The sequence below is a fragment of the Protomyctophum parallelum genome (genome assembly GCF_964188405.1).
Source record: "Protomyctophum parallelum genome assembly, chromosome: 7".
NCBI lineage: Eukaryota > Metazoa > Chordata > Actinopteri > Myctophiformes > Myctophidae > Protomyctophum > Protomyctophum parallelum.
The window spans coordinates 19,308,001-19,331,656 of record NC_139705.1 but is presented as its reverse complement, the minus strand read 5'-3'; the positions used below and the strand labels follow the sequence as shown (position 1 = coordinate 19,331,656).

The following is a 23,656-nucleotide window of genomic DNA, read 5'->3' as shown; positions in this document are numbered from 1 at the left end:
GCTACACTTCCTCTGCCAACCTTGGGGGGCAGCGGACTGACCTCACGCTTCCTTCTATGCATGAGGAGTCCAAGCTGCTTCTTTTCACCTGATGGGGAGTTTCCCACGTAGCGCGTGGAAGGAACACGTTATTCCAACCAGTTCCTTCCCCCTACATCAGGCGCCCATGTTCTGCCTTTCAGTGATTACACTGCTGTCACTGCTCACAGCTGACAGTAACTATTACAGTGATTCAAAGGGATGCTCCACAGAGACAGATTTGAAGGGTGGCTGAGTGGCATGGTTCCAGCTAATCTTAGCTATCATCTTTGTCCCACCCACCCCCCAGACTCGTACATAGTGTACTGTACAATAAACTCATTACTTTCTAGCAAACTAAATATAGACTAAATTTATTGTGGTAGATGGACAATTAGTTTAATTACCAGTGTCATGGATGGCTTGAAACCCTCAACGAAACTTTGATTGTGTCACTGTCCTTGTTACTGTTGGAGACATTCATTATATGCTTACGAATTACTGATCTTCTCACACTTCCATTTCATTAGTCCATTTAATTAATGTCCAAATTGGTTAGTAGCTTGGCACTGCTAGGGTCCATTAGACTGTTTTAAATAAGAGCCTGATGCCTCTATTACTCCATTTCACACTGTAATGATCTTTCTGCACTCTTTCAGTTGATTAGAGTGTGTGCATGCGACGAAAGCCTGTTGTATGACCTGACGCTTGCCGCTGTGCCTCGCATGCTCTGTTCTTTTCAACCTTTCTGTCAGTCTATATTAATAAATAAAAACAAATATCTTACTCAAGGCTGCACTGTTACAGTATATCAGTACTGTAGCTTTCAACATTGAATTTGGCTTGACTCCTTCCTTCACAACTTTTTTTTTAAATCAGGTTGCCTTTATCCAAGGCACTTTACATACATTACATTCACCCATTCCCACACACATTTATACACCGATGGCAGAGGAAACCATGCAAGGCACCGACCTGCTTATCTTGGGCAATTAGGGGTTCAGCGTCTTGCTCAAGGACACTTCGACACTAACTCTGGGGGAACCTTGGATCTAACTGGGAACCTTCCGCTTCCCAAGAGGCCACTGAGTCACATTCTCTCTGAGTTCGGAGAGAATGAGGACACAGCTTCTCTCTCTCCTGCCCTTTGTGTCCATCCATGTGCCATTATTATGTGCAGATGTCTAGTGCATTGGTGAATCACTGCTTCTTGCTGTGAAAATTGCAGTTCTGCCATTAACACAACACCCACTCACCACTTGGCCGAGAGTGTGGCTCATGGTGTTTTTTTTCACGTGTTTGAACACCCGTAGATCCACAATAAATGCCACGCTCTGTCTCTCTATGTTTATGATGGCTGTCTATGTATAAATATTCTAGTACAATTTTGTAGGTGACACCAAATCAATAACGAAGCAATGACGAATAACAGTCTAAGTCCATAATTTATTCTGACCCCTCCCCGAAAAGGCCTAGCTGTCCTGACCCCTTATCCATAATTTATACATTATGGCTAATTAGTGTTCACTGTTATTCGTCTCAACTGCTCATTGTCTCCACCAGGCCGAAGGCATGGGGGGAGAGTATGTTTTGCACTCCGTCCGTCCGTGTGTCCGTCCGTCCGTGTGTCCGTGAGCAGCTAATCTCCGGCACCGTTAACCCGGTCGATGCCAAATTTTGCACACACACTCCCAGAAAATTCCCAGAACGGCCTGTTATAGCGCCACCAGGAGGCCGCTTTGTGCAAAACAAGTTTTTGCACAGTACACCTACAGATTTTGTCCAAACATCGCGCAAATCGGTACACAGTCTCTCTTGAGCCATTCAACGAAACGGGTCTTTCAGATTTCTCACACTCCATCCTGATTGGTTAAGATTGGCTTCCAAAGTTCACAGGAGTGCTCAGTTTCAAACAAAATGCTGCAAATCATGAACACATCGCGTGATTTCCGTGAAATTGTGCATGCACATTCCCACTAGGCCGAGGAAGAAATGCCACATGAACAATTTCAACTCAGCCTCAAGGTGGCGCTATAACTGGCCGAAAAGTGTTTTTACCTCTAACTGCACGGATCTGTGGATAACCTGGTGGAGACCTGTGCCCAGAAGGGCACTTTTTCTAGTTTATAATGCATTGTAATGGTGCCAAATTTGACTCTTTGGAAATCCCTGTGTTCCGTGTTTAGATCCTCAGGGCTTTTTAAAAATGAAATATGGGCGTTGTAAAGTGTGTGATCCCATTTCCAGTAAGGTGATATGAACAAGGTATCAATGGCTGTTTCAAAAGACCCTTTGTACTTTGGCCATATAGGGTTCACACCTTGTTTGGTCATATCCTATTATCTTTCTTATCATCATGACATGCATACACATGTCGGCATGTTTGACATGACCACATTGTAATGATGTAACATCTTTCCAATTGATTATCTTTTGAGACCTTTCTGTCCAGTGGAATTCATCCAATAAGAATAAAAAGTACTGTAGCAGTGTAATTTCTACTTAATTTCTAAAAAGATACAGGTATCAAATCACTGCTCAAAGTTTCCCAATTAAAAGGATCCAGTCTATAAACCTTAACCTGCTACTATCCTACTATACTTTACAAAGGGCCAGAATTTATTTTGTTTTGTGCTATGAATCATGTTATGGAATCGTTTTTTGACAGTAGGTCATGCACTTTTGTTCTTTTGTTCTTTTGTTTTTGTCGATCATTCATTTGTAATGAATGATTGACGGAGCGTTAGGATTCCCACCAAGCCATTTGCAAACAGCCATGCCTGGCTAAATTGCTGATAACCCCTAGTCATTACTCCCACCTGTGACCTGTAATTGTATCTATCTCTTTCGCAGTCTCCCCCTCCATTACTCATGTGGGGCTAAAGGCTGGCTACTTAGTGTAAATGTAATGTACTGTGGACTTCTACCCCCATGGGTGGGGATAGAGGTCTTACTCATAGTTTAATGGAGAGATACACAGTACATACAGGGACCCACCCTGTGTCTTTAGTACACTATTGCATCTCCCACGCTGCTGTACGTGTAGCCTACTGCACAGTCTGCACAGTCATTATTTAAAATCACACCACAGCTACCAGAGGACAGACGAAGGCTGGTTCTCACTAGTGGCTTGTCCCACACAAAGAAAAGGCACAGAGGTAACGATGCACATTGTTTTAAAGGCTTTCATGCCTCTCCATAAATTCAATCACATGACTTGTGGTTGAAGTGTTGTTGAATTTTGTTGTGCTAGGGAGACAGCATTGCTTTATTCTTTTGTAATTGTCCTTTTTAATTACTGCTATTGGGCCTTTGGTTATGGCATGAAATGAGTTTGTTATTACTCATCAGTACCATACTGTAGTTTGGTTGATTTGAGAGTCTGTATGTGATACAGTCTTTTGACCATGAGAGGGAGCCTCTTATAAGTACATTCAGTCATGGTAGATTGGACTGACAAATACAAAAACATTGTTTGGTGACTTTGGTCTACTGTTTTCTGGATCATAACAATTTGATTGCCGGTCCCAATGGGTTTTGTGTCTACTGTATGTCATGCTTGCTTGTTTTAAATTTGTTTACCTCTAGTGCTCCAGGGTTTTCTTGAGTGCTGTTGAAACAGGACTGTTCCATGCAGTTCCACAGAATAAATCGGACTTAATTTGTTTGTGTAATACCGGCATACATACATGTTTGTAGATATCAAGGGAAATAACATTGTATGACAAGGCTTTAAAACATGTTATGAGATTATCATTATGGAAATGATCATGGAAATTCAGGCATCAGCTTATTCAACATGATTCTGTAATGACAAGAATCTAGGGAGACAAGTCTGATTTAGTCCCCTCTCACCCTCTTGACCAGGCACGTCTTGGAGATTCTCTCTGGGTCTCAATTGAATCACCAGAGAGCATTCTGAGCCAAATCACAAGCAATGTCCCGTACAAGCTCTCTGGCAGCAGTCATCTGAACATGTGATCATGAGGAAAATGTGTTGGACACCAACAAATGAATTATTATATTACGTACAGTTGAGTAGACATTCAACCAGGGAACTTTGACAATTGCGCAGCAAATAGAATCTACAATTTCTTGAATGCATACAAGTGCATGTGATGACATTGATGAAGATGCACTGCATCAAAAACCATGTTGAGGCCAAAATAACCATTGTTCACTTAGTTTTTCCCATTATGCGTACACACAAAGACTAGTGTCTTCACAGCATGGGAAAGCATATTCCAGCTGAGATCATGCACCAATAACGGGGACAACATGCTAACCATTTAATTTCATTCATGTGAGAGATGATGGCAGGGGAGGTCTCATGTAGCGGACAATCCTCTCCCTCAGACCTCCCAGCAGGAGAAGACATGCACAGGCACACACAGAGATGAACAAACCACCCATACACATGCTCCCTTTAGCATGGGAAGGAGTATGAGAAACAGAGGCGAGGGGATTCATGAACAAAAAAAACTGACACTAATTTATTGTGTGAAAATATTGCTAGAAAAATAGCTTTCATTACTTGGAAATCATTCCTTTGTGTCATGCACCACTGTCGTTTGACATAGTTTTAAGTAGGCTTGCGGATGATTCACCACTGCAAGTGACATGGCCCCCACCCCCACCCCCACCCCTCTGCCCCTTGTGGTACATTCCAGATAGATGTCAGAGGCATTTAAATGAGGAGGATCATCTGCAGTGTGCAGCCCAGCCAGAGCAGTGAGACAGCTGGCCTGAAGCAGGAGGCAGTCACACAGAGTTTGGTGGGGTGGGAGGGATTGTCATTCACTGAGATGTGAGGTTGAATGCATGGATCTACTGGACCATCACTGTGTATGTATAACAGAAACAGCTTAAGGGCACAGTGGACATACAGAGTGTATGCATTTGCTGCTTTGTCTGTGCTGTCATTTGACTTGAGTGTTGTTGTTGTTATGTGGTGTTTCTATCCTTCCCTTGTTTTCCTTGCTCTCCACTCTTCCCCCTCCTTACCTCCCTCCCACCATCATCCCATCTGGAAAGGACAGCAGACGCCATCCTGTGCAGTTTTTCTGTTCTGCCACCACGTTCCATCCCTGTGGACATGTCAGGCTCTCTCTTCCAGCCCCTCTAGCTACAGGGAAAGGCAGCTTTGAGGAGAGAGGTATGCATGCTCCACTATACCTACATCCCATTGGGAGAAAAAACTAAAATTATACTTCACCTCCCCCCATGTCGCCTTCCCTTTAACAGCCCACCCCCCCTCTATCGCTCTCCCTGTCCCTCTTTGTCCCTGGGCTTTCACTGCTTTGTGCTGATGTCCAAGGGGAAATGCTGTGTTTGTTGTGGTGACAAGAAATGAGTGACTAGCTCTCTCCTCAGTCTGGGATGGGTGATAAAGGTGCAACTGTGTGCACAGAGTTGGAGTGCAAATGGATGGATCATGTATTGGCCTGCAACTGTGCAACATCAGTATTTGTGGAATCTGAGAGGGAGTAATATCCCGGCAGGACAGGAGGAATTATATTAATGATTGCTGATTGTTTCTTATTCTTCACGGATGACATAAGAACACAAGGAAGGAATAAAGGGAACACAGTGACAGGAAGGATGTTTTTTCATTTGTAAAGAAGATGTGCATGTTGCACCCTAGTCTGGTGACTGCGCAAGAGTGCTTAGAAAGCACTGTGGTGCTTTTGCTATGTCTTCTGTGATGTCAGCTGTTTAATTGATGCAGACAGAGCCCATGTGGGATGATGCCAGAGGTGTAAGCATCTATTGGAGTGGCAGTGAGGTTGAATTTAGCCTCGGTCCAAGGCTTACTCATCTGCGAAGAGAAATTGAATTGGGTTGAATTGAGGCTGCGTTCCGAATGCTGTGTATATTTTCCCCCAACAGTCCCACATGCGTTTGTCTTCTGACATCATAGTCAGCAGCAACTATGGCATGGAAGTGAGATTTTACTGTGGTGTACTAACTCCTCTACTCTACTGTACTCTATGAACATGAACCCTGTCTCATGAAACATGGAATATAAACATCCAGACAATTAGATCAGTATCAGTAGTCGATCTCTTTGTTTGGTGCTAAAGGGCAGTATGCTATTCCCGTCTGTGTACACTTTCAACATGCAATAATTAATATGTATTTATTTACCTACCAGCACTGTTATACCAGCTGCTACAGTCTATTGTGTACATTGTATATTGCACATTGTACATAGTTCCTAGCATCTATTTTTGTTTATATTTATATTTTGAGTAATATTTAACAGTATATACAGTATTACAGTTGCTTCCATGTCCTCCATGTATGTGCAAACATCCCTGGTAATATTCTGATTCTGGTCATTGTTGTGGGAGCCTGTCCAGGTGTTCTGTCCAAGGACAGACAAGCTTTGCTTCTCTGGCAACGTACCCACTTGGAAGCGAAATGGATTTCAGAAGTATGTGGAGTATGTGGTGATTGTTCCAATTTTCCATTCCCCAGTCCTCCCTCTGTAATGTGGATGAATCCCCTTTATAAATGGATGTAGCAATTAGCGTTCAAGTGTGAGACAGAGTCTTAGAAACACTAATGTTTACATATGTTTTAGTAAAAAACAATAATAAAAGTAAAAATGTTAAAGCTCTATATTCCGATCATTGCTATATCGATTATTTTTTCAGTAACAGCGTCCTCCATCTCTCCAGCTCTTTAGTGAACAGAAATACATCATTTTATTATGTTGGTTAAAATCTGGTGTAAACTAAATGTGTAGAATTTGTAGAGTGAGTGCCAGTTTTACCACCGCTGTCACATTGTGACAGCCCAGTTATGATCAGAGTTTTAAAAACAAACATACACTGCCTTAAAGATGGAGTGCCATGATTTTTGTATGTTTTTCATGTGTTTATTAGGTGACAGTACTTCATTAGACCCCTTGGTGTGGGTGTTATGTACAATGATGTCTTCACTTACACAACTGTATGTAGGGTTTCTTCCTTGAGGCTGAAACCTGACAGTCAAACGTGCCAATGAAAAAAACAGTGATATAGTGACATCACACTATCCTCCCCTAACCCCTCCACCATTATCATACAACAACAGTTGTGGGTGCAGCTTCAGTTCAGGTGGATAACCACCCATCATCGCAAACCAGGCATACAACTGTTTAGTAGCCATAAACGTCAGGACGTCTAATTACCTATTAAGTAATGGATGCCACGGGCGTCAAGACGTCTCCATTTTTTTATAATTTTTTTAATTCTTAAAACATTTCTTTTTTTTATTTTCATCCATATTTTGAAAATTCCTCTAATCTGGTGTACAGATGATGACATGCACATTACATGCATAATATAATTACAAATTATTTATTTCTTTATAATGGGAGAATTGGCACTCAGAGCCTAAACTGGTGACCACCAGGTGGCGCTGAACCGGTGGGGTTGTCCACATACAACGTCATTTTAACAAATTAATACTGTACACCTTTTTGAAAAAGAATCCTTATATTATAATAATAATGCCTGATGATGATGTTTTAGGATGGGGAAAAAAATCATGGCACTGCATCTTTAAAGTGTGCGTAACAGTAAGTTGATTAATGTACATTGCAGAATAATCTCCTGCAGTGAATCAATGAATATGAGTCCACAGGAAGTCTCTTGGCATTTGACCTCTTGCAACCCTTTCTTTTTTTTTTAAATAATATTTGTTTTATTTGGAAAAAGCAGTAGGCCTACAGTATAGACAGCATTTCTATGTAAACATAGGACACAAGTGCAATTCCCAAGATTTTTCACCCCTCTTCCATCCCTCCCCCCTCATCCCCCCTCCAAGTGGCTCCATCTCCAATGTCTCTGTATAATCCTCTTTCTCTTTCTTCAGATGGGCTACATATGACATCAAGTCCACACTTAAACAGGGGCTTGCAACCCTTTCTTAGCACTTGTTTTGATATCCCTCCGGTGATCACAGACGCCACACTATCCACTCCTCTGCAGAGAGACCAGAGGGTGAACTCACTACTCTGTGTTGCTGCTGAAATATGCATGGCTTGGAGGTCACTTGGCAAGATGATACCGTCTGACCTCCTTTTGACACAGAGTGACAGTCAGTACAGTGTTGAGTTTGTTTGTTGTTGTCATTGTGAAACTGGCACATTATGCGTCAGGTTTCGGTTTTCGCTTGATAAGAGTGAAGAGATTTGAAATCCCCAGAGGAAGTTATGCTTAATTTATACTTGGACGATGGTATTGAGCAACAAAAATAGCTGATCTACAATCTCACAGAGGGATGCAACACACTGTGAGCTTGCACAGTATCCGTGTGCAATGTTACATTCGACCGACTCAGTCGAGCCGCCCAGTTCTTGTGGTGAATTATAGCATTATACTGTATGTGGCAAAGGAGGTTGAAAATAGACATGCACATCTAAAACCTATTAGGCTGGGTGCCGGATCAAAAACAGTAATAAGTTCAAGAATAAAAAGAGTCTTAAGTTCCAACCAATTTCTGAAATTGGTGTGAAACTTATAGCATTATAACTCCATTCTACTCTTCTCATCACACCAGTAACTTACGCCAACTGTCTTACATACATACTGTACGTGTATGAATGAATTGAATGCATGAATACATTTAGTTAGTGCCGTGTTTTCAGTCCACGGGGAGGAGTGATTATATAACTGTAGATGCAGCTGATCCAAATATAGCAGCCATTAGGGGATTAGCTTCAGGCCCAGTGGGCTTTGATTTGCTTTGCTTGGCTCGTCTTGGCCCAGCTTGGATGTCTTTGCAGCTGGTTGCTTCCTGCCCTCCTCACCACTGTCCACTCCTATGGAGACACATTGATATGATTGGACCTGGACAGTCATATCTTACACAGTACCAACATGTCTGCTCCTATGCAGTACACATCTGGAGTGTTTAGTTACATTAACACTGGATTTTTACTGTGTCTCATGGCAAATATCATCTTGTTTGACAATGTTGAGGCATTTGTGTTTTACTAGATACCGGTACCTTTACTCATGAGTAAGGGTGAAGAAAGCATGATGTGTTTTGTTTTTTGTTGTATTTTGTTTTGCTTGCACGTTTTAGTTGGGTGCCTAATTGGTTGGCTTAATTAAAAAAGATTGTATTAATTTTTTATGGAACTTTGTCCTTTAGCAGTCTGAAGATTGACTTTCTATTTGTTGATGATTTCCTTTTGACTCCCAGCACACTATCATCACAGCTCAAATCAAACTCTAGGATCAGAACAGGCTCATTTTTCTTCATTTCAGTGCATTATCCACGTTGGTTTGGCTTCAGGGTATGTAATAACGTTACAGAATCACTAGCATGCTGAACATGAAAGGCCAAACAAAGATTGAGATTTACCTGATAGGCTACTAGAATTTGTGCACATTTTACCTCCGTTTTCTGAAATGGTGATGTGTGTGTGTGGCAGTGGTTCTAAAATGTTTTAGCTCGAGACCCAAAGAGAGACATTAATGAATCACTGGGACCCAAACTAGAAAAATGGGCGATCTACAAGCTCACAACGCGTTATATCAATTCTTTAAACTAATTTCTGAAATTCTTGTGAAAAAATGTATGAAGAGTTGATTTATTTATTTTATTTTATTTGTATTCTTTTTTGAGGGGGGATATGTATTCACAACCGATAGAAATGTGTCCCGAACCATTGTTTGGGAAACCGTGTGTTATGGTCCAACTACTGATTAGTTACACCATCACCTCTCCTCTACTTCATATAGCAACTATCTGAAGTGTCTCGTTTGTGTTGTCCTAATCAGGTTCGCTATCGAGTCCTAATTAGTCCTCTCCGCTCACCTTTGCTCTCGCCACAGAGGAGATGCAGAAGCCCTCTGTTGCGTAAAGCTCTTAATTAAGCAAAACATAATTTGCATCAGGCACATTAGAGCTGTTACACAACAAACTGTTTTGTTGTCATTTCACAGGTACCACATGCTGTCTCTCTGTGTGTGTGTGTGTGTGTGTGTGTGTGTGTGTGTGTATGTGTGTGTGTGTGTGTGTGTGTGTGTGTGTGTGTGTGTGTGTGTGTGTGTGTGTGTGTGTGTGTGTGTGTGTGAACGTAGCGCGTGTGTGTAGTTATGTGAGCATGTGTGTATGATAGATGAACACTGGTGGGCAGCAGGCCCTTCAGTTCTAGCACAAAGGAGATTAAATATTCAGCAGGGCAGGAGGATGAATATTTCAGAGGCAGGTGCGTAGTTTCAAGGCAAAGATTAATATCGCTGCACATGGACAGCTAAATATACTCCCGGGAGGAACAGAGGGGTGAAGACATTATGTCTCTGTCTCTGTTGTAGTTGGCTGAGCAGCGACTGACCTCCCTGTTTTTGTATTACTTTTAACATACTTTCCTTTCCCTTTGTATGCACTAGCACTCACAGTCCTTGGATAGAGCCTCCTTAGGATGGTTTTTAATTTTACATTACATTTTCTGGTTCATCATAGTACAGAGAGATAGAAAAGAGTGCATAACATGCTGCATTAGCTCATGAACTGAATTTGAGTGCAAGATGTTATGGGCACTTTTGCTCAATAACAGCCAGGTTGAGCTACTGCACATGTCCAAATGTCCAGCCCAGCCCAGGATACTGCAACTGCGTAGGCTCTGCGATAATGGTTTGAGCTACCAGGGAGCCCAGAAGTCTGAGTCCTAAAAGAAATATCATGCTGTTTTTCTGCCGTTTGCATGAGAACGGGGATTGTATCTTGTAAACTTGAGTCTTGCATTGGCAACAATGGAGGGTATTGCCCGGTGTATGTGCTAATGGTCGCTCCACCTGAATGGTCCATTGTGTCTTGAGGCACAAACTGCCGCTGAGCTCAGACCTCCAGAACTGCGTACAAGCCTACTGACTGAGAGAAGAACAAGCTGAGACTGGACCATCGCACTGAGGAGGGAATAACAACAAGCATCTGTGTTGGCCGCTTTGGAAGGGGGATAGTATTGGCAGATTGAGGAATCGTGGAGAAAAACAATTCCGTAATTAAATCATAGATGATTGAGCTATTTCGGCTGAGTAATATTTCTATCTAGACTTGTGATTCCGCCAGTGATTCAGTCCGACTGACTTATACATGGTTGCATGCCAGACGTCACCCGGAAATAGCAATTCGGCTATTTTCAGTGCACAAAACTGGCACACAACTAAGTATAAATCACACATTTCTATTGTTTGTTGAGGTTGATAAGCTCATTTACAGTCAAGGGGGCACTTGACCAGAAAGAAGAATGAGCTGATCTGATTAGCTCTGCACACAATCTCATACAAATACCAAACTATAAAGTATTACTCAATTCTGTTGGTTTAAGAGATAGCGAGAGTCCGACGTGACAAGCAAAACTGCATACTGAAGCCCTGTGCCATTTTTCATTGTCCATAATAGCTCAAATAGAGCCATCATCAGTGGAAAAACCTATACAACAGATTATTCTCTCCTAATTTTTTACTTTCTTTCCTTTTCCCAATTTTCAATCTTTAGTTGATCTCCGTGGTGCCCGCCACCTGCTCACTTCCCAGCATTCCTTGCCTGGCATCCCAGTAGCCCTAAAACAATCCATTGACCTGCGCACATCTATGGACGGGAAGTACAAAGAGATTGCCGAGGTGAGTGCTTGTCTGTAGTGTGGGTGATGGCTGATTTAAGCATCATGCCTGGCCCAGAGTCCGTTAGTTTGACTGACAGTCACACCTGGCCTAGTCAAACTAATTAAACTGAGCTACATGTGACTATACATCTGGGGCGGCAGTGGCTCAGGTGGCCGGTAGAACAGCTGGATGGAAACCGTGAGGTTACCAGTTGGATCCCGGGTTCCCTCAGAGATAGTGTCGAAGTGTCCTTGAGCTAAATGCTGAACCCCAAATTGCTCCCGATGTGCAGGTTGCATGATTTCCTCCACCATTGGGTGAATGTAATGCACAATTTATGTGAAGCACCTTGGATAAAGGTGCTATATAAATGCAACATTTACCATTTATGCACACAGGATAAATCGGCCATCACTCACCCAACAGTGTCATAGATGGTTCAATAAAGCTGAAGATAACATTCTGGGTCAGGGTTAGGGTCATTTAGGTGGCAGCATATTAAGTGGAGAGACACCTAAATGAAACAGACTGGGGCTCTGTTTCATTTAGGTGTCTCCACTTAACAGTTGGCTTCAGGACATACCAAAATGTCTGCTGTGAATAAGGTCTATTGTGCTCAACTGCCAAGTGAAAAAATATATTTTTCTCCCTCAAACCCAGTCGGTAAATATTGACAGACATGTTGAATGTGCTGCATTTGGAATTGTGTTTGTGTGCGAAGGAGCTGTTTTCACGCAGCCTTGCCGAGGGTGAGATGCTGCGCACTGCCCCCTATGAGTTCCCAGAGGACAGCCCCATCGAACAGCTGGAGGAGAAACGGCACCGTCTGGAGAGACAGATAAGCCAGGACATCAAGTAAGTGAGAACGGATAGGACACGAGGGAATTAGGGGAACTACGTAATATGTCAGCCTTTGCGACACAGCTTGAACTCTACATTCTCAAGGATTGATCTTAAAACAAATGTTGGCGACCCCGAAGTGAACTCTTCCCCTCCGCCCGCAGGTTTGAGCCTGATATCCTTATACGAGCCAAACAGGAGTTCATGAAAACCGACAGCGATACAGACCTAGAGTAAGTAAAGACCTACCCTTTCGTCTTACGTGACAATGCACTCGTTTTTTTATGTCTTCTATATCTAAAGAACTACCAGCTTGGGAAGGAATACTTTGTTTGTATCTAAATGATATGCTCTATCTTATCAGATATATGAAAGTGGAGAGCCAATACCCTGACCTGCGGGAGAGAGAGCCAGAGGGGGAGTACCAGCGAGTTAGCATCTCTGGGGAGGAAAAATGTGGGGTAAGTCATCCTGGCAGTCGCCTTTCTCAGTTTAGTTTATATTGTGCAGTGTAGAAAGACTTTCGCACACCTAAGAAGTTTAAAAGCAGGTGCGCGGGCTAAATCAAGTAGACGATCTCAACAATAAAAGATAAGCCTGCCTGCACACTGTCAGGAGTGAAGTTTAATTATGAAGCAATGTTTCCGTTCCGTCTAGTAGACCTTCCTCAGGCATCAACTAGCCTTCTAGAGACTAGACTAGACTAACCCTAAACCAATTGTCTATGTAAAAATAATAATCACATGTCCTGTCAACTTTCCAATCTTTCTCTCTTTCAAAAGGTTCCCTTCATAGACCTGCTGGATGCTGCCAAGTGTGTGGTGAAGGCCCTCTTCATAAGGGAGAAATATATCGGTGTGTCACTACAGAACTTCAGCAGGACCACCGCCCGTTGCCTTCAGGAGCTCAGCGAGAGACCTGCAGACATGGGTCTCTATGACGAGGAGCTCAAAGAATCAAAGAATGCCAGTATGTACACGCACGCACGCACGCACGCACACGCACACACACACACACACACACACACACACACACACACACACACACACACACACACACACACACACACACACACACACACACACACACACACACACACACACACACACACACACACACACACACACACACACACAGTGTCTGTCTGTTTCTCCCTACTTCTAATTTGTTCCTCTGCCACCCCCTGATATCAGGATATACCACTAGATGGCGGCAGTATGCTACTGTAGGCTGCTTCATTTCACTATGCGTTGCACTATGGGTTCCCCAATAGGCGGCCCGCGGGCCATTTGCGGCCCACAGAGTGCCCCCTTGTGGCCCATGAAAGAATTTCCCAAAAAAAAGAAAAAAAGGGGGGGGGGGGGGGGGGGGGTTTGTGTCCCAGATGTCCCAGATATAAATGGCATTAAATGGGGGTCAGTAGCCTATGCATGTCAAACTGGGCATCCTTTTCAAATGGGGTCTTGCCCTGAAAATGAATTCTCAGGGCTCGACCTCGACCTCGCGCGTGCAGACTCGGCCCCCAGCCTGGTACGCTAGTCAAAATATGGCCCTTGAGGAAAATTTATTGGGGAACCCACTATGGCAATACAGAGAACATGAATAGGTACATGTGGAACTTATAGACATGCCAACCGTAGTAGAAAATTTGTGTAGTGTTCAATTAACCACGTAAACCCTATATTAGTCTACCCAGGGCTCTATACTAGGTCTACTTGTATTTCCCTCTACACTAAATCCTTTAGCTGAAATTAGCATTACATGTTAACACTTTGTGCTTGTAGATCTTACATTCTTGTCAGAATAAGGACGTTAGGCTTCATGTGGTTGTGGACACACAGATCGACAAATTATGGCCACTGGCAGGCACTTTGTGTTGTACTCTTCACCACAGCGTAGGCTTAAACAATGGGTCTGATTGCCGTGTCCAAATATTAAGACATCAGTCCACACTCATAAGACTTCACAAGCCATCTGGTAAACAGATTGTCTCAATGTGCAGGTTGTGGTGACAATGACACTCTACAAATGATGCTCTCCCACCTCGTTCAATGCCGTCACACATGGTGTGACATTCTGTCTTTTCTCAGATGCCACCGTGCACCCACCTGTTTCCGCAACGCATCCCTATGAGAACCAAGACCCTGCCAGCATGCCACCTGACACAGGATATGGCTGCAAGATGGTGAATGGTGTGGTACATGTGTACACTGCAAAGAACACAATGGATAAGTGAGATACAGCACTTTATCATTGATTGGTTGTTTGATTGATTGATTGATTGATTGATTGATTGATTGATTGATTGATTGATCGATTGATTGATCGATTGATTCATTGTATCTGTACTGTCCTGCTGCATCCATGAGCCCACGCATAACACACCCATATCTCACAATGCAACCTGTGCTGCAACAAATACCAAATTATGTTGTAATTTCATACCATTCGATGAAGGCATGATGTGCTTTACTTAATACCTCAATACACTAGGATGCTGGGAGTGTAGTGAACTCAGTTCATCTGTGATTTGTTACCAAAAAGGTGTCTTCTGCTAAAGTTTTGTGTTGGTTTCAGGAGCACGGAACTGGACATTCCTTATCCAGATTTACAGGAATACATCGCTGACACGAACGTAATGATGGCCCTCATCATCAATGGACCAGTGTGAGTTTCTACTTTTTATTTTAAGACGGACAGGAACATTACAGCAAAGTATAGATTCAATATAAACTGAGGGTATTTCACAGAAGGATATTGAAATGGGCATACAGCATGTATATTACACATCAGCAACAGTTATTTCACGTCTTAAACCCTATTTACTTTGTAGACCAGAGTTTGGTATAGAGTTCTACACAATGCATTGTGGCCTGCATAAGAATCAAAGATTAAGGAGGCTGTTTTCTATGCATGCATGATGTGGTTGCCCCGCTGCCACAGGAAGTCCTTCTGCTATCGCCGACTACAGTACCTCAGCTCCAAGTTCCAGATGCACATCCTGCTGAACGAGATGAAAGAGCTGGCAGCACAGAAGAAAGTCCCACATCGAGACTTCTACAATATCCGGAAGGTGAGCTCATTAGTAATTTATACTGGATGTAATTAGAAGGATTTTCGATGTCTTGTAAGTATCGGATTTTCTTCACATTTTAATTGCATATTGTTTTACTTTTTGAAAAAAGAATTACACAAAAGAAGTCGACATTGCGTATGAAAATTTGCATATTACATCATAATCCTAGCCATGTTCCTCATTCCCCCATAGTACCCTTAGTCTTTATGTTCGGTCTTAGAGATTGTCCATTTCAACCATAAAAAATGTTTTGCCTATAATAAAATGCCTATAATAGGGATGACACTGATCGCTGTTGGTCTGGGATGGTTTCCAGGTCGACACACATATCCATGCCTCGTCCTGCATGAACCAGAAGCACCTGCTGCGTTTCATTAAACGGGCCATGAAGAAGTATCCTGCAGAGATTGTCCACGTGGAGAGAGGCAAGGGCCAGACACTCATGGAGGTGTTCGATAGCATGAACCTCACAGCCTTTGACCTGAGTGTGGACACTCTTGACATGCACGCAGTGAGTGTCCCATTTTTAAGCAGTAATGCCCGCTGAAATGACAGGTAGTGATTTGATGTGACGGGAAACAAAAAAAGAGAGAACATTGTAGTGAATCACTGCAATTTGTCAATGTCTTCACAGGACCGCAACACCTTTCATCGCTTTGACAAGTTCAATGCCAAATACAACCCCATTGGCGAGTCGATATTGAGAGAAATCTTCATCAAAACTGACAACCATGTCGAGGGGAAATACTTCGGTCACATTGTCAAGGTAATCACTGAATGCATATAATAACATAAACAGTCCCTTATCACAGCCTTCAGTCAGTTAGCACAAGTTATTTATACTGTATGCACCACATAACCAATTCTATATTTTAGCTAAATATTCCATAACACTGGATTTGCAGTGTTCTTGCGCCCTCTGCTGACCATGGTTTCTGACTGCATTTCAGGAGGTTATGTTTGACCTGGAGGAGAGCAAATACCAGAATGTCGAGCTCAGGCTGTCCATCTATGGCCGCTGCAGAGATGAGTGGGACAAACTGGCCACATGGGCTGTCAAACATCGAGTCTACTCAGACAACGTTCGCTGGCTTGTGCAAGTGCCAAGACTTTTGTGAGTTACTACCCTCGTTCTACATTGCAATCACCATTGAAACAAAGGCCAGATTTTATTTGCACGTTTGTCCTTTGCTCTCTGTTATACACCGCCCAAAATGTCAAATTACTCTCTCTCTTTCACAGTGATGTCTATCAGGCCAAAAAGCAACTGGGTAACTTCCAGGAGATGTTGGAGAATATCTTCATGCCCCTGTTTGAGGTTACAGTCAACCCAGGCAGCCACCCAGAGCTGCACCTCTTCCTTCAGCATGTGAGGAATGCTTTGCTCTAATTCCCTTGGAATACTCTTTTACTTTACTTTATTCATTTATTTCGAAGGGGACAAATGATATTAATTGACATTACAAAGAAATGCAATGTACATACACCAGCTTTAGCAAAGATGCTAATTTTCATCCGCAGTCCCCACAAAAAACATAAAAACTAAACAGGCAGGCAGTGAAGCACATTAACAGGTGATCAATCATGTACCCTAATTGTTGTATTTTATTCATAATTCTTTGCTGTCCATTCAGGTAGTGGGCTTTGATAGCGTGGATGATGAGTCCAAACCTGAGCACCATATCTTCAACCTGGACAGTCCTCTGCCAGGCAACTGGACAGGGGAGGACAACCCGCCATACTCTTATTACCTCTACTACATGTATGCTAACATGACTGTGCTGAATCACCTGCGTAGGTATGTATTTTCACCTTTAACTGGCTCTCCTTGTCCTAATGTTCTTTTTGTTATACAGTAAAATCCTTAATTTAACTCGAGAGTGTATCTGTATGGAACCAAAACCATGGAACCAAATGGAGCCATCCATTTGATTCCATGTTCACTCTCAGAGTTACAAATTCATAAATTAAGACTTAGGATTTTACTTTGTACAGTTCTTCTGTACCTTTTTCTTTACCTTTAATTATCTATTATATTGTCTGTAACTGATGAAACTAAATGAGACTTTACACTGGTTTGACATCAGAGATTAGGCTTATGGTTTATTTGTATATAATTTCCGCATGTGGGAGACAGCGATAAAACTGTACCAAACTGTCCTCCAGAAAATAAATAATGTTTAAACGTTAAAATTCATAGACCTTTCTTGCATGTTCCTCTACTCACTCTGTATTACCTCTGTTACATACCCCTAACCTCAGGAAGCGGGGACTCCACACACTTGTGCTGCGTCCACACTGTGGGGAGGCAGGGCCCATTCATCACCTGGTGTCAGGTTTCATGCTTTCAGAGAACATCTCCCACGGCCTGCTTCTCAGGAAGGTATGACCTCACCTTCACAAGAGCTGCTTTACTCTCCCACACAAGGGAGAACTTATTACTGCAGGACATTGTGTCGAAACTTGAATATATAGGGGCGGCCCATAAGTTGAATGATTCTATTCGGGAATTATTTGAGTAACCATTAAAGAAAAGGCAGTGGTGGAAGACCGAATAAGCACCCAGGGTATCATAATGCATATAATGTATATTTGTATGAACAGTGTTATAATGTCGCAACCTCTTTCTCCAGGCTCCTGTACTACAATATCTGTACTACCTGGCTCAGATTGGCATCGCCATGTCCCCCCTCAGTAACAACAGCCTGTTCCTCAGCTACCATCGCAACCCACTCCCAGAGTATCTGTCCAGAGGCCTCATGGTCTCTCTGTCGACTGATGATCCCCTGCAGTTCCACTTCACCAAGGCTTGTGCACCCTCTTTACCTATCATTATTATTATTATTATTATTATTATTACTTGCGCAAGCAGAGCGCGCAAGTAATGGTTTTCGTCCAGTGCTTCGATGCGTATGTCCCGTGGCAGCATATGACGTAATGATTACTTGTGCTTGATATGGCAGTGTTGTCAGATTACATACATGTATACATAGGGGCATTACCTTTAATCCTCCCGACACTAAAACATATCATCATTCTGTCACCATCAAAAACCAATTACACCCTGGCATTGGTACATATCTTCATCACGGCATACGCTGCCACGGGACATATGCATTGATAAGTATTTTATCCCATCAGGAGATAAAATGACAGGGGGGACTGTAAGCCCCTGTAAACTATTAATAATAAAGATAATAGCTCTCGTTAGCCGAGAGCAAAATGAAGCTGCGAGCTGCTCCGGAACAGAACCAAAATGCTCCGGAAGGCTCACAATAATACTTTACTTTTAGGAGTAATCCCATAACAATACTTATACTTAACTTTAGCTTTTACCAAAATACTTTAAGCACATAGCTAATATGAACAGGAAGGATTACTCCATAACAAAACATTACCTTATTTTACCCCACAGAGAGACGTCCATAGCAGAAGGAGGTTTTTAGTCGTTTTATATTATCGTTTCAGAGAGAAATAGAACATGGATACACAAACACAGCAATAATAATCAAATACAGAGCCTAGACCCCCGTAGGGGGGGTCTAGTAGAATGGTTGCAGGTTTCTCTCTACCGTATCCCAAAATGGGATCCGGTATAAATACTTTTCAATACAAAATGGAGGATACAAAGCCGACGTGGCGGCACGAGGAATAACGTACTCAAAGTGGAAAATTACTAGGTATACGACTGGAAAATTACCAGATAGATAAACCAAAAACAGCACAGAGGCTCGTCTTAGGCCTCAATGGATAACTGTCTTCAGCTTGCCGTCTCGGCGAGCTGGGAAGGGGGGTATGGCCCGGTTGCCATGGCACCTGGCTGATAAGATGCCATGCGAGGTCAAATTCATGTAGGCTCAAGACAGAGACAGTGAGTGATACACACTAGCAGCGCAAAGTCCCTACACAGGGCCAAAAGGGTCAAAAGGTCAAAGGAAAATGATTAATCAAGCATAAAAGATACAAAAGATAGAAATTATCTATCATGCATCAAACGACCCAAGTAACCACAGTATAACGCTAATCAATTTACAAATTACATATACCGGTACTGTACATATACATAGAGTCATGTCCTTTAATCCACCCGACACTGATCGACACCATCGAAAGCCATCACTCACCCGTATTAATTACATCATTACTTAATTGATTGTTGTTAATTACATAACGAAAGAATGTTTTTGAATTGTTTAAATGGAATTACCATCATGTCCTTCAACAGTTGTCAAAATAGTTTAAAACAGGTAAATACTTTTCAAGTAAGTCTGTATTCTAGATAGAGATGAAAGGGATTGCATAATCTAAAGATCATCATCGGCTTTAGACAGAAGTTAAAGAGAAGTCGTTGAGAAAAAGAAGATTCCATACCTTTGTGTTGAGAAGAAGGTGTCCCCTAGAGCTATATTCAAGATAGACTAACACTGCGCCAGGACAAAAAAAAATCCTTAGCCAGGAGAGACGAAAGGGATTGCATAATCATCGGCTTTAGACAGAAGTTAAAGAGAAAGTTTGTAGAGGTTGACAGTACTTGCACGCTCTGCTTGCTCACTAGTAGGTGCAACAAGCAAGTAGGCACTCGACAGAGTGCAGTTCTAGTTATTATTATTATTATTATTAATAATAATAATAATAATACGTTCTATGCTTAGTTCTATGTCCTTCAAAGTTAATCAGTTTGCATTACAGTATGTTTATGACAGGTCTTTCTTTCACCTTTATTTATTTAGGGAAGTCAATTGAGAACCAGTTCTCTTTTACAATGATGCCCTGATTACAGGACATCATTATTAACATAATTCTAAAAACGTCTTTTAAAACCTATCATAAGGTTTCTGAAAACCTTCCAATTGTTATTCGAAAATAAAAAAAATAAATGATGTTGGTATATAGCAATGACCAATGAGACCCAGAGGTAGCATCCGGATTCAAATGTAAAACAACCTATAGGTTGCACCAAGTCTATGTTAAGTGCTGTACTGTATAGTATAGTATAGTAAAACACATTTTCTGAGGTATAACGACTAAATTGGCGAGAAAAGGGTGTAAAAAATAACTGGCTACTCGTAAAAAATAAAACATTACACACCTGCTGTATATTTATTCTCAGTGTGATGTTAACATTACATTGCAGGAGCCCTTGATGGAAGAGTACAGCATTGCAGCCCAGGTGTGGAAGCTGAGCTCCTGTGACATGTGTGAGCTGGCCAGGAACAGTGTGCTAATGAGTGGATTCTCTCATAGGGTACAAGATTACAACTTCATATATCAACGGCTTGTCACAGAATGTTTAGAGATCGGTCCCTAGTGGTTATTATGCCAAGGACCGTAAAACGAAGAGGTTTCTTTAGAAACCAAGGTTTTGTAAGTAGAGTGAGCGAAATACTTCACTCTATGGGATGTTTCCCTTTGCGGAGCAAAAGGGCTGCACCTCGGTTTTGGAAAGGAAAACCTCCCACACAACCTAAAAGAACATGGAGGTTACTTTACTTTAGTAACCATGGTTCTTTAGGTAAGTGAGCGAAATATTTCGCTCTATGGGAGGTTATCCTTTCCAAAACCAAGGTGCAGCCCTTTTGCTCCGCAAAGGGAAACATCCCATAGAGTGAAGTATTTCGTGAACGAATACTTAACAAAACCTGCACATTATGCTGATGCAACACATTTAGTGGCCTTATGAAACGTTGTCCACTAAACAAGTGCTGCAAATTGTGCCGGTTATTTGTCTTTTATTCATGGTATTCTTCAACTCCGCACCTGTCAAAGTGCTCTTCTTAAGAGCAATGCACCACCCTGTTGGAGGAGTTGCACACAAAGCACAGATGTCACATTTTTCTTCCCAATCATACAGTAACAACCCCCCCACCCCTTCCCACTGTACAGTTTATGTTGGAGGAGTTGCACACAAAGCACAGATGTCACATTTTTCTTCTCAATCATACAGTAACAACCCCCCCCACCCCTTCCCACTGTACAGTTTTATTCTACTAATTCTACAACCATTCTAGAGATCTGAACAATTTTATTTCTTTGTCAGGGAAATGAAGTGATTATAAATATTTTGTCAAACAAGCCTTCCTCTAGTCTATAGTCTATTACTTTTCAGCTATAATTGACATGAAATATCTATTGTGTGTATTTCTCATCTCTTTTCTATCAGTTTAAGAGCTACTGGCTTGGTCCACACTATATCAAAGAGGGCCAGGAGAGCAACGACATCAGGCGCACCAATGTCCCTGACATCCGCGTGGCGTACCGTTACGAGACCCTGTGTGAGGAGTTGAATTTGATCACACAAGCCATCAGCACAGATGAGCTGGAGACCATCGAGGAAGAAGAGAGTCTGTATATGGGAGCTGTACCGGTAGAGAAGTGAACTTTGGAAGGATTTGTAAACATACGGTGTAGTACTAGCCGGGTACCCATATGCGTTGTTTGGATTATTGTGAGGGGGAAATAGATATAATTAGGCACTTGGAGGCCACCAGCTCAGTGGCAGTGGCAGTGTCCGCCCTGAGACTGGGATTTCTGGGTTCAATTCCTGGCCGAGTCATACCAAAGACTATAACAAATGTTACCCAATGGATCCCTGCTATTCAGTTGGATAGTTTGGATGGTATATTTCTTCAGTGCAATAAACTGGGCAACACTGGGTACCTGCTAGTTATATAGAGGTATCTCACCTTTAGAAGAAAATGTTTGAAGACACAAAAGACTGTGAAAGTCACTAGTGTGAGCGATAAGAGAGAGGATATAGCCTAAATTTGAAGAGGTCACCCATGGTCTTCACTTTGTTTTGTATTTTTGGTTTTATTTATTCTTATTGTCACAATATTCATTGTGATTTCATTTCAGTACGTCTCAATCGATTTATTTAAAGCGATCATATTCTTGGTAAATGACCACAATCCATCTGTTTCTGTATAAAGTGGTAATTTGGTGATTCCAAATGACCCTATCTTCACCCAATTGTATTAAAAATGACAGACCTAATCACACTGAATGGCTATCAAAGCAAAGATAATCAGGGATACATTTATCAGTAAGCATGAAGAAGCTGCAACCAGGGGCGGAAAGTAATGACTCCAGTAAAATATTGAATACAGGATTTTGCTTGTAACAGAATTTCTACATTAAAACCACTGGCTGCAATTATTGTCAGTTAAAGTCAGGTAAAATAAAGTAGATGGTGATACAGTAATTTTAAAATCAGTACATCATCCTGCCAACAGCTGCTGTAGGCCAAGGTTACTTGACATGCTAATACACTAAAAAGAATCACGCTTAAATACTGTACATCGGAAAGTTAAACAAAATTAAAACGTACCATTATCTTTTACTACGGTTGACTAAAACTGTAACTGACCACAGGACAGTATCTCAAATTGGATGGCAGGTAGAACAATCATTGCAATAATTAAAACTGGTTCCATTAATAACAGCCTGCCAACATATGGTCATTATGTACAACTGTGTTTATGGTGTTCTAATTGGGTGGCATAAAGCCACTCTACTGTTTGTTTTTTGTGCAATGCTGCTACTATATTGGCATAGACTGATTGGTAGTAATTAAATATAACTTTATCATCTTGTCACATGCTTTTTTATTATTGTCTGAACCCTGTGCTGGGCATCTGATTGCAGCATCATGTGGGTTATGTAGGCTATCATTGCAGTTCAACATGTCTTGTCAACTACACAGATATGGTTGAAAACAGAATCAAACCCATTTTTGATCCATAGCACAGTGAATAAGGCATGCATTGCTTGTTTCAATAAATAAACAAGTTCAACCACTGTCGCAACCCTGAAGGGACACTGCCACTGTTCGATTATTAAAACCTTTCCTGAGACATTTGAAAGGATCACTATCTTTACACAGTTTTTGTTTTGTTATTTGGAGTTTATTATAAATACTTAATAAGCATTATGTTCTCCCATTGATTTATTTTTGTGCTCTCAGTGATATATTGTTTTGTTTTTTTGTAACATAATGTTTAAAAGAAAATAATAAACAAGTTGCAGTCATTTCTATTGTATGTTAACGTGTGTAGCTAAAAGAGGGAGAGGGGGAGGGAGGTGGGCAATAGCAGCTTGGCTGCAGAGGATTAGTTGG

At 41.8% G+C, this 23,656-nt stretch overlaps 1 protein-coding gene across 3 annotated transcripts in view; it reads left to right on the top strand.

Moving 5' to 3' along the window:
* Positions 1 to 23,314, top strand: part of ampd2b (adenosine monophosphate deaminase 2b) — a gene marked incomplete at its 5' end in the record, with an annotated part of 40,837 nt that extends 17,523 nt beyond the window's left edge. Inside the window, 19 exons of one of the 3 annotated variants that reach the window (XM_083769099.1) lie at positions 4,769 to 4,863; positions 5,058 to 5,173; positions 11,518 to 11,642; positions 12,346 to 12,479; positions 12,629 to 12,697; positions 12,829 to 12,925; positions 13,247 to 13,433; positions 14,555 to 14,696; positions 15,042 to 15,131; positions 15,408 to 15,537; positions 15,857 to 16,051; positions 16,175 to 16,306; positions 16,491 to 16,654; positions 16,783 to 16,909; positions 17,175 to 17,338; positions 17,803 to 17,923; positions 18,174 to 18,347; positions 20,675 to 20,785; positions 21,701 to 23,314. In XM_083769099.1, coding sequence (XP_083625225.1) covers positions 11,613 to 11,642; positions 12,346 to 12,479; positions 12,629 to 12,697; positions 12,829 to 12,925; positions 13,247 to 13,433; positions 14,555 to 14,696; positions 15,042 to 15,131; positions 15,408 to 15,537; positions 15,857 to 16,051; positions 16,175 to 16,306; positions 16,491 to 16,654; positions 16,783 to 16,909; positions 17,175 to 17,338; positions 17,803 to 17,923; positions 18,174 to 18,347; positions 20,675 to 20,785; positions 21,701 to 21,916 — 2,283 coding nt within the window. In that variant the 3' untranslated portion in view covers positions 21,917 to 23,314. Of the gene's footprint in view, positions 1 to 4,768; positions 4,864 to 4,957; positions 5,174 to 11,517; positions 11,643 to 12,345; positions 12,480 to 12,628; positions 12,698 to 12,828; positions 12,926 to 13,246; positions 13,434 to 14,554; positions 14,697 to 15,041; positions 15,132 to 15,407; positions 15,538 to 15,856; positions 16,052 to 16,174; positions 16,307 to 16,490; positions 16,655 to 16,782; positions 16,910 to 17,174; positions 17,339 to 17,802; positions 17,924 to 18,173; positions 18,348 to 20,674; positions 20,786 to 21,700 lie in introns of those variants that run through there. The other 2 variants (XM_083769100.1, XM_083769098.1) reach the window with 2 other exon arrangements.
* Between the last annotated feature and the right edge of the window lie 342 nt (positions 23,315 to 23,656).